The sequence below is a fragment of the Rhincodon typus genome, chromosome 25 (genome assembly GCF_021869965.1).
Source record: "Rhincodon typus isolate 14 chromosome 25, sRhiTyp1.1, whole genome shotgun sequence".
Classification (NCBI taxonomy): Eukaryota; Metazoa; Chordata; class Chondrichthyes; order Orectolobiformes; family Rhincodontidae; genus Rhincodon; species Rhincodon typus.
The window spans coordinates 3,997,482-4,015,793 of record NC_063356.1 but is presented as its reverse complement, the minus strand read 5'-3'; the positions used below and the strand labels follow the sequence as shown (position 1 = coordinate 4,015,793).

Genomic DNA, 18,312 nt, shown 5'->3' with positions numbered 1-18,312 from the left:
ACTATCCACAACTCCACCGACTTTGGTGTCATCCGCAAATTTACTAAGCCATCCTTCTATGCCCTCATCCAGGTCATTTATAAAAATGACAAACAGCAGTGGCCCCAAAACAGATCCTTGAGGTACACCACTAGTAACTGAACTCCAGGATGAACATTTCCCATCAACCACCACCCTCTGTCTTCTTACAGCTAGCCCGAAACGTCAGCCTCTCTGCTCCTATGATGCTGCTTGGCCTGCTGTGTTCATCCAGCCCTGCACCTTGTTGTCTCGGATTCTCCAGCATCTGCAGTTCCTACTATCTCTGATACAAGCTAATTCATGTTGCCTTTAAACAGTGAGCATTTGGCAAATATTACATGTAATGTGTTAATTTGACAATTAATTTTCTTTCTCCAGCTCACAGATTGAAAACTTATATTAACTCTTTGTGCCTTGGCTCAATTTAACAGGCTCCATCCAGTGTCTTTCATTCCCGTCTATATATGACAGCAAATCTTTCTCAAGCTAATTGAGATGAGTGGAAATGGCTGTAGAATATCATTCCTGAACCCATTTTGAAATCTTGCAATCACCAATTGTACTCCTCACTAAAGGAGTGTCAGACTTTTTGTGCCACAGTTTTCAATCTGAGACAACTGCAGTGCAAGGTCAGTTTTTTTTTAAACCTGATTTTGAGTAGTGTCTTGGATTCTGTTTATTTTTCTGTACATATAATTTTACTACAATTGCCTGCCAAACGTTTCCAGTGATGAATTGGTTGTGATATGCTTCTACATGTTCTAAGTATATGAAGGGGATTGTGTAAAGGTGCATCGTTATTGGCAGTGGCTGATAATTGCTGCTGTTTGCAAAATTGCAGTTTCGCCCTGATCGTTTTCATGTCACATTTTACTATCTCGCTTCCTGTGGGCAAGGATAACTGCATCGCAGGGTGTGTATTGGTTGAGCTTGGAATTGTATCCTAAAGTTGTAAGTTTATGTGAGACAGGGGTCAAGTAATGCAAAAAGTTTAAAACTGCTCATTCACAAAGTTGTACCCTGGAACCTCGACCTCAAGCTAAGTTGGTGCATGTGGAAGCAGGATGCTGGCACAGAAGGTCTTGGCTGTGGCTATAAACTGGCTGCCAACTTGTTTATTGTGTGAATACTACAGTATTGCTAAACATGTCAATTTCTGTTTTGATTGTAGGTGAATATAGCTACCAACTTCATTATGCATGCACCACCAGGAGAGTTCAACGAAGTATTCAACGGTGAGTAAATGAAAGATGCTCAGTCTTTTGGTATTATCTGTAACCTGTTGACAGTGATCAAGGCCATCACCTATGTCCAAGTATGGCAATGTGGAATAATAATAATTGCTGTTCCATTACCTGATTGCTGGCATGAGCAAATGTTTTGTTTCTTAATGTTTTGAGGTCTGTGGAACCTGGAATTCACATTTCTCAGTGACAGGTCAGCCAGGGCCGATTTGTGTTGTTGGTAAATTATTGGGATCTATTTTGAGACAAGTTAAACTATCAGTTGAGCACAATTAATCGAGGATTGTCAACATGAATTCAAGGAAGTGAGGCTGCTTTCTCATTAGAGACACATTTGGTGATGAGCTTAACCTGAGGGTCATCACTCCTTGTTTAAGGGATAAGGTTGAGAAGGTAGGGCCTTCATGATGACTTCAGCTAGTACAACAAATAAATCTGTGCTGTTGTCAGCACTTTGCATCACATGCTAGCTGTCCAAGTCTGAGTAACTTGACGGAATTTTATTTGAGGAAGTAACAAGCAGAATTGATTAAGGTAGTGAAGTTGATGTGGTCTGCATAGATCTTAGCAAGGCTTTTGACAAAGGTCCCACGTGGCTACCTGCTTTAAAAATTAAATGTCCATGGGATCCCCAGACATGTTGCAACCTGATGCAAAATAGCTCAGTAGCAAGGGATTAAAAGTCATTCTGGTGTATGTTTTGACATACACTTGCAAACTGCACCTTCTGATAAGTTGTGCTGTTTTGACTTCACACCCTAGGTCAATTTCAGTTTGAAAGGTTCATTTATTCACTATGACAGTGTGGGCCTAAGTCTATCAAAAAGCCTAGATATAATTGCTCAGCTGGAATGTTATACCATCTAATTCACTTATTGTCTGTCAAGCTGCTTTGAAGACAGCTGTATTTATCAACCAGAGCCAGTGATGTTCAAGTGTAAAAAGCTACAGAATCTAAGTCACACAATATTTGAGATAAAATTGTAGGTGAAGTAAAACAAACTTTTGAAATGTGTAAGGATCCCATAAGGTAATTTGATCAAGGCAAGATGTTTTCCCACTGCCACGGGCAGTGCTTTCTTTTTGATCAATGCCACAAACGGTTTATTTATCGGTTTCTGTTTGAGGTGTTATTGTGTGCTTTTGTGCTCATGTTTGCCAGCCTGAGTGGTAGCAGTTCTCCAGCAATCTGGTGGCTTTGATATGCATGTGAGATTTCCTCAGGACAGCAGATGCTGTAATCTATTCATAACTGAATATGACTTGGTTAATATCGGATGTAATTGTAATTTTAATTAAGCTCAAAAAGTCTATCTGTTTAATTCGGTTAATTTTCAAATTTTTGGACTATGTCATTTCTGTCCAAAATAAATCAGGAATAAGTTACTTAAATGCCTTTTTTTTTTGTAGATGGTGAGCTTTTTGTAAACTAAAATTACACTTTCAATGGTGACTAGATCACTAATAAACATTTTCAAAATAGTCAATTATTTTTAACTTAGAGTCATGGAAACACACCTTTCAGTCCAACTTGTCCATGCCGACCAGATATCCTAAATTAATCTAGTCGCATTTGCCATCATTTGGTTCATATTCCTCTAAACCCTTCCTATTATACAACCATCAGGATGCCTTTTAAATGTTGTAATTGTACTAGCCTCCACCGCTTCCCCTGGCAGTTCATTCCATACACACACCACCCTCTGTGAAAATGTTGCCCCTTAGCTCCCTTTCAAATCTTTTTTTTTAAGGTAATGCTACCGAGAGTTGTCGTGCACAACTTAAGGTTCATTTGGCAATTCCTCAAACATAGTTGTTTGGTTGGGAGTGTTTAGCATTGATAATATGTGATCTGTGCCAATTTCTCCTGCTGTTTTCAACCGAATTGCACTGACCCCAGGAGTTAGAATTTAGTATCAGTGGAATCATCCATTGGCTCATCAGTTTGGAGTTTAAAAAGAAGCTAGTAACTTAAACTGAACCACTTTAAATTAACAGATGTTAACTGCAATGTACAATTTACATATTAACCTTAACTAATGTAACAAATATTTCTTTAGTACTTTATTTTCTGATTACAGATTTAAATTATCAGCTTTTCTGACTGTAAATGCTCTTTCTTTCCAGATGTCCGTTCTCTAATGAATAATGACACTCTTCTCAAGGAGGCAACTGTTCAGTAAGTTTCCTTTTAGTTCAAGAGGGATTCTTTCCAAGGAAATATTTGTCAGTGTGTGTAATACTAGCGACTAGCCATTCAAGGACCTCAATATTGGAGAGGAATAGAAAGAAGCTTTTAATGCTTCTTGAGCTTGTTCCACCTTTCATTGAGATCATGGTTAATCTTTGCCTGAATGTCTTATTACCCCTTAATACCTTTGGTTAACAATCTCTCAAGCTCATATTTAAAATGAACATATGATCTTCTCTACAAATAGAGGTTTGGGGAAATGGGCATGCATTGGTAGCCTCTGGAGTAAACTACTTAGCTACTGTGAATATGGTGTACTGTCAATTGGAAACATAGTTAACTTGTTTAGAGAAAGTTGATTGGCATTCAACTTAAGTATTAGGGCATCTTACCCCAGGTTTAATGGTGATAAATGATGCAAACGATAGGTGATAAGCAAAGTGCAGCAGTTAGTGTGGGTAGTTTTCAGTTGTTTCAGCGGCGGGAGTCCAGGAGGAAGTGCGAGGGCAGTCTGGGAAGGTAAGCTTCCACCCAATAAATTTGGGAGTTAACTAATCCCGAATCCCTGGATATTGTGTTCCAGGAGGCAGTCACAACTGGTAGCTTAACTAATGTTAATTCGATCAGCGGGCAGGGACAGCAGTGTGTGACTGTAAGTGAGGCAGGTAGAGGGACCCTACAGACAGGAACACAGGAGCTGCAGCCCTTGACATTGTCCCACAGGTATGAGGCACTTGCTCCCTGCGTGGATGAGGAACAGGGCTGCAAGAAGGATGAGTCAACGGACCATGGCACCATGGTCCAGGAGGCCATTCAAGAGAGGGGAGCAAAAAGACAGGTTGTAGTTGTAGGGGATTCCATCATTAGGGGGATAAACAGTATCCTTTGCGAGCAGGATAGAGAATCCCGCATGGTGTATTGCCTGCCCGGTGTCAGGGTGCGAGACATCTCTGACCGGCTTGAGAGAATGCTAGAGAGGGAGGGGGAGGATCCAGTTGTTGTGGTCCACGTAGGTACCGACAACATAGGCAGGACTAGGAAAAAAGGCCTGTTTCGGGATTATGAAAAGCTAGGAACAAAATTAAAAAACAGGTCTTCAAGGGTCATAATCTCTGGATTGCTGCCTGAGCCACGTGCAAATTGGCATCGGGAGGTGAGGATCAGGGAAGTAAACACGTGGCTAAAAGAGTGGTGTGGGAAAGAGGGTTTCCTTTTCATGGGGCACTGGCATCAGTTCTGGGACAGGAGGGATCTTTACCGCTGGGATGGACTCCACCTGAACAGGGCCGGGTCCAGTGTTCTGGCGAAAAGGGTAAACAGGGTGGTTAATAGGACTTTAAACTAGTAAGTAGGGGGGAAGGGAGAAGTGAGCGTAGAGGGAGAATAACAATTAATGTAAGGCAAAGCAGCAGGTTAGCAGGTGACAAGGAAGCTTCAACTCCATTGAAAATTAGGAAAAAAGTTAAAGGGAAGGAGAACTCCAGAGCTGTTAGTAATGGAGGTGATAGGACCCAAAAAGAAGGTGCAAAAACTGGCATAAGGGCACTTTATCTGAATGCTCGGAGCATTTGAAACAGGGTGGATGAGTTGACGGTACAAATCATGGCAAATGGGTATGATTTAGTGGCCATTACAGAGACATGGTTGCAGGATGGTCATGACTGGGAGTTAAATATCCAGGGGTATCAAACTGTTCGGAAGGACAGACAGGAAGGTAAGGGAGGTGGTGTTGCTCTGATTTTTAAGGATGATATCAGGGCAGTAGTGAGAGATGATATAGGTTATACTGAACAAAATGTTGAATCCATTTGGGTGAAAATTAGGAATAGCAAGGAGAAGAAGTCACTGATAGGTGTGGTCTATAGGCCACCAAATAACGACATCGTGGTGGGGCGGGCAATAAACATAGAAATAGCGAATGCATGTAAAAATGGTACAGCAATTATCATGCGGGATTTTAATCTACATATCGATTGGTCAAACCAGGTCAGTCATGGCAGCCTTGAGGAGCGGTTCATAGAATGCATCCGTGATAATTTCCTTGAACAGTATGTAATGGAACCTACGAGGAAGCAAGCTATCCTCGATCTAGTCCTGTGTAATGAGACAGGAGTAATTAATGATTTCACAGTAAGGGATCCTCTCGGAAGGAGCGATCACAGTTTGGTCGAATTTAAAATACAGATGGAGCGTGAGTAGATTAAATCCAGTACCTATGTCCTGTGCTTAAACAAAGGAGACTATGAAGGAATGAGGAAGGAGTTAGCTAAGGTAGAATGGGAGCAAAAACTTTATGGTGGGTCAATTGAGGAACAGTGGAGGACTTTCAAAAGAATTTTTCACAGTGCTCAGCAGATGTACATTCCAGTGATAAGGAAGAACTGTAGGAAAAGAGAGCCAGCCATGGATGTCTAAGGAAATAAAGGAAAGTATCAGATTGAAAATAAACATACAAAAAAGCAAAGAGTAGTGGGAAACTAGTAGACTGGGAAATCTTTAAAGGCCAACAGAAAGCCACAAAAAAGTTATAAAGAAAAGTAAGATAGATTATGAGAGTAAACTAACTCAAAAAATAAAAACAGGCAGCAAAAGTTTCTATAAATATGTAAATCGTAAAAGAGTGGCGAAGGTAAACATTGGTCCTTTAGAGGATGAGAAGGCCAATTTAATAACTGGGAATGAGGAAATAGCCGAGACATTAAACAGTTATTTCGTGTCGGTCTTCACAGTGGAAGACACAAATAACATGCCGAAAACTAATAGCAAGAAGGTTATAGCAGGTCAGGACCTAGAAGCTATCATTATCACTAAGGAGGCAGTGCTGGACAAGCTAATGGGGCTAAAGGTAGACAAGTCTCCTGGCCCTGATGAAATGCATCCCAGGATATAAAAGTGGTGATGGGGGAAATAGCAAATGCACTAGTAATTATTTACAAAAATTCACTGGACTCTGGGGTGGTTCCCGCAGATTGGAAAACAGCCAATGTGATGCAACTGTTTAAAAAAGGAAGTAGACAAAAAGCAGGTAACTATAGGCCAGTTAGCTTAACTTCGGTAGTGGGGAAAATGCTTGAATCTATCATTAAGGAAGAAATAGCAAGACATCTGGATATAAATTGTCCCGTTGGGAACACCCAGCATGTGTTCATGAAGGGTAGGTCATGTTTAACTAATTTGGTGGAATTCTTTGAGGACATTACTTGCATTTTGGACAATGGGGAACCTGTGGATGTGGTGTATCTGGATTTCCAGAAGGCATTTGACAAGGTGCCACACCAAAGGCTGCTACATAAGATAAAGTTGCACGGTATTACAGGTAATGTATTGGTATGGATAGAGGATTGGTTGACCAAGAGAAAGCAAAGAGTAGGGGTAAATGGGTGTTTTTCTGGTTGGCGGTCAGTGGCTAGTGGTGTGCCTCAGGGATCAGTGTGGGGACCTCAATTGTTTACAATTTACATAGATGATTTGGAGTTGGGGACTAAGTGTGGTGTGTCAGAATTTGCAGATGACACTAAGGTGAGTGGTAGAGCAAAGTGTGCAGAAGACACTGAAAGTCTGCAGAGGGATATAGATAGTCTAAGTGAGTGGGCAAAGGTCTGGCAGATGGAGTACAATGTTGGTAAGTGTGAGGTTATCCATTTTGGTAGGAATAACAGCAAAATGGACTGTTTTAAATGGTAAAAAATTGCAGAGGGACTTGGGTGTCCTTGTGCATGAATTGCTGAAGGTGGGATTGCAGGTGCAGCAGGTGATTAAAAAGGCAAATAGAATTTTGTCTGTCATTGCTCGAGGGATGGAGTTTAAAAACAGGGAGGCTATGCTGCAGCTGTATAGGGTCCTGGTGAGGCCACACCTGGAGTACTGTGTGCAGTTTTGGTCTCCTTACTTGAGAAGGGATATACTAGCACTGGAGGGGGTGCAGAGGAGATTCACTCAGTTGATTCCAGAGTTGAGAGGGTTGGATTATGAGGAGAGACTGAGTAGGCTGGGATTATACTCATTGGAATTCAGAAAAATGAGGGGAGATCTTGTAGAAACATATAAGATTATGAAGGGAATAGATAAAGTGGAGGCAGGGAGGTTGTTTCCGCTAGCAGGTGAAACTAAGACTAGAGGGCATCGCCTCAAAATAAAGGGAAGCAGATGTAGGACTGGGGTCAGGAGGAACTTCTTCACCCAAAGGGTTGTGAATCTGTGGAATTTCCTGCCCAGTGAAGAGGTTGAAGCTGCCTCACTGAATGTTTTTAAGGCAAGGCTAGATAAAATTTTGAACAATAAAGGAATTAAGGGTTATGGTGAATGGGCGGGTAAGGGAAGCTGAGTCTCAAAGATCAGCCATGATCTTATTAAATGGCAGGGCAGGCTCGAGGGGCCAGATGGCCTATTCCTGCTCCTAGTTCTTATGTTCTAGTGTGTACATTGATTCACCTTCTTGTTCCCTTAGTGCATTTGCCCAGTATAATATGGAGCAATTCACTCCTGTGAAGATAGAGGGCTACGATGATCAGGTAAGGAAGAAACGTGGGATGTTAAGTGGATTGGGGCTATGGGGAAGCTTTAAATTTGCTGTTGCTGTGAATTAGCAGCCATTTTGAGTAGACCAGGCAGGGTAGCAATGTGTTACTGAAGCAGTAGTACAACACTATCAAGAGAGGAGCAAAATACAGCCTCCCATTCAAAGTTATGAAAAGTTTGCATGTGGTATGGTCAGGAGAATGGCAGCAATGCCACTTTATTCTCATCTTGCTACTTGCATCCAACTAACCCTCCCAGGCTTGCTATGATAGTTGCCTGACAACGATCTCTGACTCCCATCACCTATGAAGGTGGTCCCAAGACTCTTGACGATCAGTTGGAACCAGTTCAACCCAGAATGAAAGATTCACTAATCTAATATCTGAGATCCATGGTACTCCAGTGTCCTGTTAATGGTTGACCAGGTAACCTGGGTCACAAATGTGATTTTGGAGTGGTAAATCTATCCCTGATACTAGAATTCTTCCACATGTCTGCAGAGGACTCTGTTGCAGAGAACTCCTTAATGCACCTGTAGATAGGGTCCTGAACAAACAAACAGGCCTGGCAATTTCTGCAGTTTCTACTACTTAAATGTCAAAAGTAAGCTTGAACCATGATCTTTTTGAGGCAATGGTATAGTGATAATGTCATGAGATTAACAATCCAGAGCCTCAGGCTAATGTTCTGGGGACATAAAGATCATCTTAATGCTGTTAAAAAGCCACCCGGCTCATTCCTCTCCTTTTAAAGGAGAAAATATGCAATTTTTATCTGGTCTGACCTACATGAGAGTCCAGACCCACAGGCAATACAGTTGACTGTTATCTGCTCTCTGGGCAATTAGGGTCAGGCAATAAATGCTGGTGTACGAAGTAACACCTACACTGTACCCCTACCAAGAATGTCCATACTGGATAAATAGAAATCATATCGGGGTTATGTGGTTCAGTTGCATTATTTTTGAGGTTTTTAAACATTGTGCTTCCCAGTGTCTCATTTACCTGGCTGACTTAAAAAAGGGGAATATTTCCAAATATAAAGGAACTCTGGTTTAAGCTCCACAGAAGTTTTTTAACGTCTGACGAAAGATTCTGGTGACAGTATAAAATTGCAGGTGTCTGTGTGCATGCTGTTTGTCTTTTGCAAGTTCCGTTTGGAACGAGGAAAGGAACAGCCAAGTTTGGAATTGCAAGAAGAATGTAGCCCTTGGACACTTCCACTGTCCCTTTAATCACTATCCATTCACGTACCTACCATCCTGGTATCACTCTTGTTTGGTTTCTCTTTGAACTACCGGCTGAAACCCTGTACTCTTATCTTAACTGGACAGAGGAATTAAAGAAAAATGTTGGGAAGAAGTGCATACAGCATTACCATTTATTACATAGATATTTGTACATTTTTTGTACCTAAAAGTTGATAGAGTTAAGCTATGACATTTTTGCACAGGTCCTGATTACAGAGCATGGAAATCTGGGTAATGGAAGATTTGTGGATCCAAAGAATAAACTATCATTCAAATTTGATCATGTGAAGAAAGAAGGAAGTGATGTCCACCCTCAGGAGGGTGAGCCTGCGATAGAATCTTGGAGAAGTGCCTGTGATAATGCAGTGCGGGCGTATGTGAAAAACCACTATCCCTATGGCATCTGCACTGTTAAGTATTGTGACAAGCTGTTGTGACCTGTTCTGTTTTATACGGTTCAAATTTTGTTGGTGAAAGGTTTTTTTCTGAAATCATTAGCTGATGACTCTGATGTGATGTATAATGATGGGATGATGATTGGCCAGAACTTCCTGCTAATTGTCATTGACCATTACATATGTCAGGTAAGGTCAAAAATTAACTTGGCTATCATTGTCTCAGTTGAGCGGTTTGCTGACTTGCACTATTCAAGCTTGTGTGTAATGTATTATTAAGGTTAAGAAGAGTGAGGATAAAGAGAGTTCAACTTCTATTGATCTTCAGCTGCAGGGTCTTGATAATTTGCAAGCCTTGAAATGGGGTCACAGTTTGGGAAGCCAGAGGAATTATTTATATCCACCATGTGAACTACCCTGTGTTTCCAGAATTTTTATTTCTTCTTACTGCAATACCACTGCTCAATTTTTGATGTCTTAAAAAAATACCAACTTTTAATTGAATTTGCCAGGCCAGTAGTAGCTAAGTTATTGTTTTATGCACTTACCGATGTATATAAAAAACCCAAATAAGGGTTGTTATTGTGACAAAAACTTTCTTTTCTTTTTATGTGCTGATATTTGAATTTCTATTTTGTAGATCTATGGTAAGACTATCAATGGACAGCAAACTATTATAGCTTGTATTGAAAACCATCAGTTTCAGCCCCATAATTTCTGGTAGGTGTGGTTACGTTCCTGAGAGCATATACTGGTGATTAAAATGCAATTTGAACTACCAGAGCAGTTAGTCTGTTCAACTTTTGGGTAATCACTCTAGTTGAAAAGACATTGCAATGTTGACCTTTTTTAATGACATCTGTTCAATCAGTGCTATAAACTTGGTTGAACATAAACAAGAGCACTTGGAGCTTATTTGATCTCTTGAGTTGCTCCACCATTCATTAAGGTTATGACTGATCTTTTGCTTTTCTGCTCACCGTTCATTAGTTTGACGTAGGTAATTCCAAAGAAACACAACCTAAAGTGAAGAAATTTCTCCTTGTTTCAATCCTGAATGTTTCACCCCCTCAGCTTGAGGCTGTGCCCAAGTTTCCTCACCCAGAGAGAAAAACCTCCCAATGTCTATCATCAAGCACTTTCAAAATAATCTGTTTGAGAGAGAATCTCTGGACTCTGGAGAATAAAGACCTCATTTACTCAGCCGCTCATTAAGAAACAAACTCTCATCCCAGGGAAAAAAACTTTATGTACCTCTGCTGTCATGTCCCTAAAGCATGCATGGTTATCTGAGAAATGGAGACTAAAACTACACAGTATTTGGTTTGCTTTCAAAAATATCCGATCTTGTTGTATCCCAGTTCTTGTACTGAAGACCAACACAAAATTTGCCTTCCTGCGTGCTGATCTTGTGTTCTTTGTGCAAGTATACCTATGTCTCTTTGAACATCATTTACGTGTTTTCATGTCTTTCAAATGGGTTCTGCTGTTCTGTTCTCTCTACCAAAGTGAAGAACCTCTCAATCTCCCTTTTGTTGCCTCCTCCCCCCCTCCCAAATTCCTTCCTTCCTCCCTCCCCCTGGCAGCTGCACACATTAAAATTCAACAGTCATCTTATAACTCACTCACCCTACCTGTTGACCATTTTAGATTTGTGGTCTCCTCATGACTTTCTTCCTACCTAACTTTGTGTAATCAGCAAACTTAGAAACGTTATTCTTGATCTGTTTACCTGGGTCTTGAATATAGATTGCATATTGTGAAGGCCCCAGAACTCATTTTTGCAACCTTCCACTAGTTCCAACCTGTAATTTAAAAATATCCCTTTATCCTTACTTATATCTATCTGTGAACCAATTCTTGGTGCATAATATAATTATCATGTCTCCAGCACCAGTCAATCATATCCAGCGTAGTAAACTTTGTGGGGCACCTTAGTACAGCTTTTTTGGAAATCCAAGTCAAGTATATCTACTGCTTCCCACTTATCCTATTATGTACAGCCTCATAGAACTCCACTTACAAACATGGTTTTCCTTTTCATAAAACATTTGACTAATATCATGCAATGAATTCTGAAGTGCAGTTGAAACTTTCTCAGTGATATTACAGCAATAAGATTCTAGCACTTTCCTGAGCATTTGATGTATGACTAAGAAGCCTGTAGTTCCCTGTTGTCTCATCATTAGTTACCTTGTAATCTGCTGGAAGCAGTATACATCATGACCTTTCCAGCTACCACTTTTTAGAGCCCCAGGAGGAGGCTGTAGGGCCTTGCAGGTTTCTATTTTTAGTCCCTCTTTTTATCTTCTGATTTTAGTTACTTTAAGTTCCTCATTTTTATGAGGTCACTTGGTAACTTCTGTGATTTGTCGTTTATTGTAAAGGCAGACACCATATTTGTTCAACATCTTTGACAATTCCCTCATGCCCATGAATTTCTCCTGTCCCTGCTTCAGAGATCAAATTTTAAATCAGCTACTTCCTTTTTTTAAAATTTATAAAAGCTCTTATCTGTTTTTGCTTTCTGACTTGTTTACTCCCAGTCCCTTTCTATAATCATCATTTTTGGTTGCATGTTGCTAATTACTAAAACACTTCAATCCTCAGGCTCATTACAGTTCTTCACAGCATTATAAATGTAATTGGTTCTGTTGGTCTAATCAAGCCCTAAGCCCCACAAACTTATTTGACCCTTGGTCTGCACTTCATTCCTCTTAGTCAGCACCAGTCATGGAGCTGTGTTTGGTTTTCATCTCTAAGTCAGAGAGTGACGAATATCAACTTACCTTTCTCCTGATCATGGAATCAGAGTTTATTACAGTGGTCACCTAGCTCATTGTTTCTCAGTTGCTGCAGACACAAGCCGCTCTGCCTGATCCAACGTCATATAGCTTTCACTTTATAGACTTGCAGGTTGCAATGTTAGAGATGCATTTTTCATTACTTGAGGGTTTCTGCCTGTACTAGCCCTCAGTGAGTTCCAGACTCCAGCCACCTTTTGAGTGAGCAAAACTTTCTTCATCTCTCCTCTAATCTTTACTTATTCCTTCCTACCTCTCAGTATCCTCCGATTAATTATGTATTCCTTAGCACTGTTTGACTTTTCCAAAAACCTCCCGCTTCTCCAAACTGAATTCATTTTGTCACTGTTCTGCTCACCTGACCAGTGCATTGACATTTGCAATCTACAGTCACGTGGCCAGTCATTGCTCAGCGCTGGTGATTCATCCAGGTCTGGTTGTGGTTGGATGACTCATCAAAGCTTAACAAGCAAATAGACTTTCGGTGAGATCCAGTAGAATGACTTATTAGTGAGTTGGATGGTGCTAAGAGGAAAGAAGCAAATTTTGTCAGCCTTAGATTAGTCGGTAGTTTACCTGTCTTTCTGCATTAAAAGATTATGGACTCAAGTTTCCAGTACAGAATCCCTGGCTGTAACACCAGTGTGGCATTAAGAAAGAACAACATCACCAATGGTGCTGTCTTTGAGACAAGATGTTAACCCAAAGCTCCATTGGCTTTCTCCAGTGGACACAAAGGAACCCACATGACAACTTCCAAGAGCAAAGAACTTCTGCCAGGCGTTGTCAATGTTATTCATAATCAACAGGCTTTGTTTGAGAATTTCCTGTATTCAAAGTGACTGACTGTCATTAATGTAGGAAAATGACATACACTTCAGAAATGCTTGAGCCATACAAAGCTCTATTTAAACCGTATATGAAATACTGAACAGTAGCTCTGGGCAAAACACCAAAAGGATGTACTGGCCTTGTAGGTAGTGCATGATAAATATACTGATAGTTGGATTTCCCAGGGATTTATTTATGAAGAGCGATCACCTAAACTAAGCAGATTAAAATTTGATCTAATCAACATTTTCAAGACATTAAGGGGAACACAGAGGGTATACATAGAAATAATGGTACAACTAAAGGGCCATTATCCTAAAAGAATCAAACTGTTCTGGAGTGTAATTGCAAAATACTTCTACGTACTGTGGTAGAAGTTGGAAATCTGTCTTTTCAAAAAAGTAAAGCCTGGATCAATTAATTTTAGAACTGAGATTGGCAAATTTTAGTCAGCCAAAAATATGAAATAATGAGGCATTCAAGGGGAAAAATGATCTCGGGTGCCTATGTTTTTAGTGGATGCTGGGGCTACTAGTATTATTTTAGGTTTGCACAACAGAATAAATCAAACCACATAGAATTGGTTGTTTGTGACGCAACAGCATCTAATCTACGTTCTATTCAATTTATCAGCCAATGATTTCTTGGCTGTTAACCCTTCAGTTAGAATGTTCTGTATCAACTCTTGTTACCTCTATTTCTGAGACCATTTTCTACAAGTGAAGATGCACAAAATTTGAGGAATGGAGATGAACAGTCAGATAGGTGGCCTACTTTTATAATTCACTAATGGAATGTGAGCGTGCCTACTGCTTCTGAAACTTAATAATTGCATTGCAATGATTATCTGTTAGATTTCTTTTTGCAAGAATTAATACCCATGGACTTAATCTCAGTTGCAAGAAAGAACAAGTTAGGGTTCTCTCATATCCTTCACAACATCAGACCATCCTAATGTGCCTTACAGCCAATAAAGTGCTATTGAAGCACTGGTGCTTTTATGTCCCATTTTAACTGAAACACCTCTGAAGCTGGGGAGGGAAAGTTGTCTAAGCAACCACAAGAAAGGAAAATATGCAGAGCAACTTGATGAATAGTGTCTCATGTCCATTTTCGAGGCTATGTGAGTTTGTCAACAAAAATACCTGGAATAATCTAATTTAAATTACCATCCTTCTATAGGAATGGACGTTGGCGATCTGAGTGGAAATTCAATATCGCTTCTTCATCAGCTCAGCTTACTGGAGTTCTGAAGATCCAGGTGTGTCATGCTGTCTTGTGTAACTTGACAAATTTTGTAAAGAGCACTAGAACACAATCCACATTAAATATGTTGTAATGTCTTTCAAGGTCCATTATTATGAAGACGGTAATGTTCAGTTGATGAGTCAGAAGGACGTCCAGGAAACCTTGCCAATTACAGTAAGTCTGTATGGATTAGAAATTACTGTATCAGAGGAATCTTGAATATTGTTAGAGATTGATGTAATAATGCAAAGGAGCCACTAACTTTAAATGCAATAAAGCCTCGGGCTAGAGTGGTGACTTAAGTTCATTTTCTACCTTCTATACCCTGAATTACACACAGTGAGGCCTGTGGAAAACAAAATGATACTTAATAATAATACCGGCCTTCTTTTCTAAGGTGCAGAACAGTCTGATGTCTGTCTGGTTTAATACTCCTGTGTTCTGCTTGAAAAAGTCTTAATTTTAAAACAAAAAGTGCTGGCAAGATTCAAGAAAAGGTGAATTAAAATCAAGTAGTGGTTAGGTTTACGTGGGTTTTACAAACCTGGAGAGGAAGGAGAAGTGGAGGGAGGTGAAGGGAAATTCCAGTTTTTGAAGTGTTAGACTTCGTGAATTACAGGAGAAGATGGTTAATTGATTTTTTTTTCATGTAAACATACTGAAGAGAAAGGTTGTGGCAGGACCAAGTGCAAGAAAACATCAGGTAGCTTAGATCAATTGAAGGGGTGTTTTATATGGGAAGGTCAGCAATTAGAAGCTGGTTGATTCTGCCAGGTGGCTCGCTTATCTTTGTAACCTCTCCCAGTATGAGTAACAAGTGTATCTGCAAATGCGAACTTGGTTACTTTGCAGAGACGATGCATAAAATTTTGTTGTTTAGAGTAGACTTCCACACAAAGAAGAATATTGAAACTATGGCAGTGAAACATAATGTAAGAAGAGCACCTGTTGCATTCTGTTCTCTGGTGTGGAGTGAGCATTCAGCTTTGCATCTGGAAGGTGTATCCAACACTCGAGTCAGATGTGTTGGAGAGCTTGTTTGTGTTATCTGTCCATCTGCTCCTGACTTGTGACATTGTTGGCACTAGATACACTAAGACACTAAAACAACCTGTACAACAGGTTTTCTACGAATACCCCACCTTTCTCTCTCTATCTGTAAGAGTGTGGTTCTAATCTGCTTGCACTGACGCTGTTTGATTTGCACTCCAACTAAATAAACGCCGTGAGGAATAAGGGCAAGACTAGTTCATATGTTCCTCACCCATAGATCCACATCCAAAGATGTGCAAGTTAGGTGAATTGCCCATAGTGTCAAGGGATGTGCAGGCTAGATGCATTAACCATAGAAGATACAGGGATAAGGTAGGCGTTTTGGAGGATCAGTGTAGAATTGATGGGCCTGAATGGTTTTTCCTGTAGGGATTCTATTCTATAGCACCAAGCCATCTGCTAGTTAATAAGATTACAGCTGATCTGATCTTGATCACAATTTCACTTTGCTTGTTTGATCGCCCTATAATTCAAAAAGCTGTTGATCTCAGCCTTGACTGTACACTGACTCAGCATCTGCAGCTCTCTGGGATGGAGAATTCCAAAGATTTACAACCCTTTGAAGATATTCCCACTCATCCCTATAGTAAGTAGGTGATTCCATATTGTAAGACAGTGTTTCCTAATTTTAGATTCCTCTTTGAGGGGGAACGTCCTCTCAATGGCTACTCTTGCCAGGTGCCCCTAAGGATATCTTGCATTTCAGTAAGATTTGTCTTCTAATCTACTGTGTATATGGGCTCACCCTACTCAACTTTGCTCATTAGACAGCCCATTCATCCCAGGAATGTATCCAGTAAACCTTGCCTGAATGCATCTCTCCTCAAATACTGTACCTACGCAAAGGTAGGCAATGGCCTAATGGTGGTGTTGCTGGACTGTTAATCCACAGACCCACGTAATGTCCTGGGGACCCGGTTCAATTCTCACCACGGCAGATGGTGGAATTTGAATTCAATAAAAATTCAGAATTAAGAGTGTAATGACAGTGCATCCATTGTCGATCATTGGAAGACACCTGTCTGGTTTATCAACATCCTTTCAGGGGCTACTCCCTCATCCCATGAATACGTTTTTTAAAAGTACTGCTGTACTTAGGGTCTCACCAATGCCCTGTACACTTGTGGCGAGACTTAGTTAATTTTATATTACAACCCCCTTGCGTAAAGTGGCAACATCACTGTCAAGTTTTTAATTGTTTGCTGTATCTGCAAAATAACTTTGTTTTAAGTGCAAGGACACCCAGATCCTTCTGCACAATTGCACCTATTATTTAAGCAGTAAAAAGACTGTTTTGTTTTTCTATTAGAGTCATAATCAGAGTCATACAGCACAGAAACAAACCCTTCAGACCAACCAGTCCATGCCGAACATAATCCCAAACTAAACTAGTTCCACCTGCCTGCTCCTGGCCCACATCGCTCCAAACCTTTCCCATTCATGCACCTATCCAAATATCTTTTAAACATTGTAATTGTACTTGCATCTACCACTTCCTTAGGAATTTCATTCTACACGCAAACCACCCTCTAAAAAAAAAAAAAAAAAAAAAATTGCCTTTCTTGTCTTTTTTAAATCTCTCTCCTTTCAACTTAAAAACAAAAAGTGCTCCCTCATCTTGAAATACCCCATCCTCAGGAAAAGACAACTACTATTAACTCTATGTATATCTTTCATTATTTTATAAACTTTTATCAGGTTGCCTGTCAACGTCCTATGCTCCAGTGGGAAAAGTCCCAGCCTATCCCAAACTTTTTTAATAACTCAAACCTTCCATAACAGGCAACATCCTGGTAAATCTCTTCTGAACCCACTCCAGCTTGATAATATCCTTCCTATAACTGGGTGACCAGAACTGGACACTATTCCAGAAGAGGCCTCCCCAATGTCCTGTACAATCTCAACATGACTTCACGACTGCTATACTCAAAGGACTGAGCAGTGAAGGCAAACATGCCAAATGCCTTTTTAACCACCCTGCCTGTATGTGATGCAAGCTCCAGGGAATTAAATACCTGCATCCCTAGGTCCCTTTGTTCTACAACATGAGCCAAGGCCCTACCATTAATTGTATAAGCCTTACCTTTGTTTGTTGTACCAAAATGCAATACCTCACATTTATCCAGATTGAACACAATCTGCCATTTTTCAGTCCATTGACCCATTTGATCAAGGTCCTTTTTGTAATCTTAAACCTTCTTCACTGTCTACTATGCCACCAATTTTGGTGTCATCCACAAACATTATAACCATGCCTTCTATATTTTCCGCCAAATCATTTCTGTTAAATGACAAACAAAAGAGGGCCCAGAACTGATCGTTGTGGAACACGGCTAGTGATAGGCCTCCAGTCTGGAAAGCAACCCTCCACTATTACTTTCTGTCTGCTGCCGTTAAGCCAATTATGTATCCAATTGGTAAGCTCACCCTGAATCCCATGTGACCTAACTTTACTAATTAGTCTACCACACAGAACCTTGTCAAAGGCTTTACTAGAATCCAAATAGACATCATCAATCTTCTTAGTAACTTCCTCAAAAAACTCAATCAAGTTTGTGAGTCACGGCTTTCCTCGCACACAACCATGCTGACTATCCCTAAACAATTTTTGCCTCTTCAAATGCCCATAAATCCTATCTTTTATAATCACTTCCAACAATTTACCCACAACCGAAGTGGGACTCGCAGGTCTATAGTTTGCTGTTTGTCCTTACAACCTTTCTTAAAGATACAATATTAGCCACCTCCAGTCATCAGG

General features: G+C 40.3%; 2 protein-coding genes across 3 annotated transcripts in view; both read left to right on the top strand.

Moving 5' to 3' along the window:
- Nucleotides 1-18,312, top strand: part of LOC109926324 (putative helicase MOV-10) — a 158,257-nt gene that overhangs the window by 85,389 nt on the left and 54,556 nt on the right. The gene's annotated exons all lie outside the window — the stretch shown is intronic.
- The window catches only part of capza1b (capping actin protein of muscle Z-line subunit alpha 1b), a 36,363-nt gene that overhangs the window by 10,306 nt on the left and 7,745 nt on the right, over nt 1-18,312 (top strand). For both annotated transcript variants that reach the window (XM_020520680.2, XM_048612276.1), the window contains exons 2-8: nt 1,193-1,256; nt 3,393-3,444; nt 7,904-7,967; nt 9,427-9,633; nt 10,259-10,338; nt 14,436-14,514; nt 14,604-14,675. In XM_020520680.2, coding sequence (XP_020376269.1) covers nt 1,193-1,256; nt 3,393-3,444; nt 7,904-7,967; nt 9,427-9,633; nt 10,259-10,338; nt 14,436-14,514; nt 14,604-14,675 — 618 coding nt within the window. The remainder of the gene's footprint in view (nt 1-1,192; nt 1,257-3,392; nt 3,445-7,903; nt 7,968-9,426; nt 9,634-10,258; nt 10,339-14,435; nt 14,515-14,603; nt 14,676-18,312) is intronic.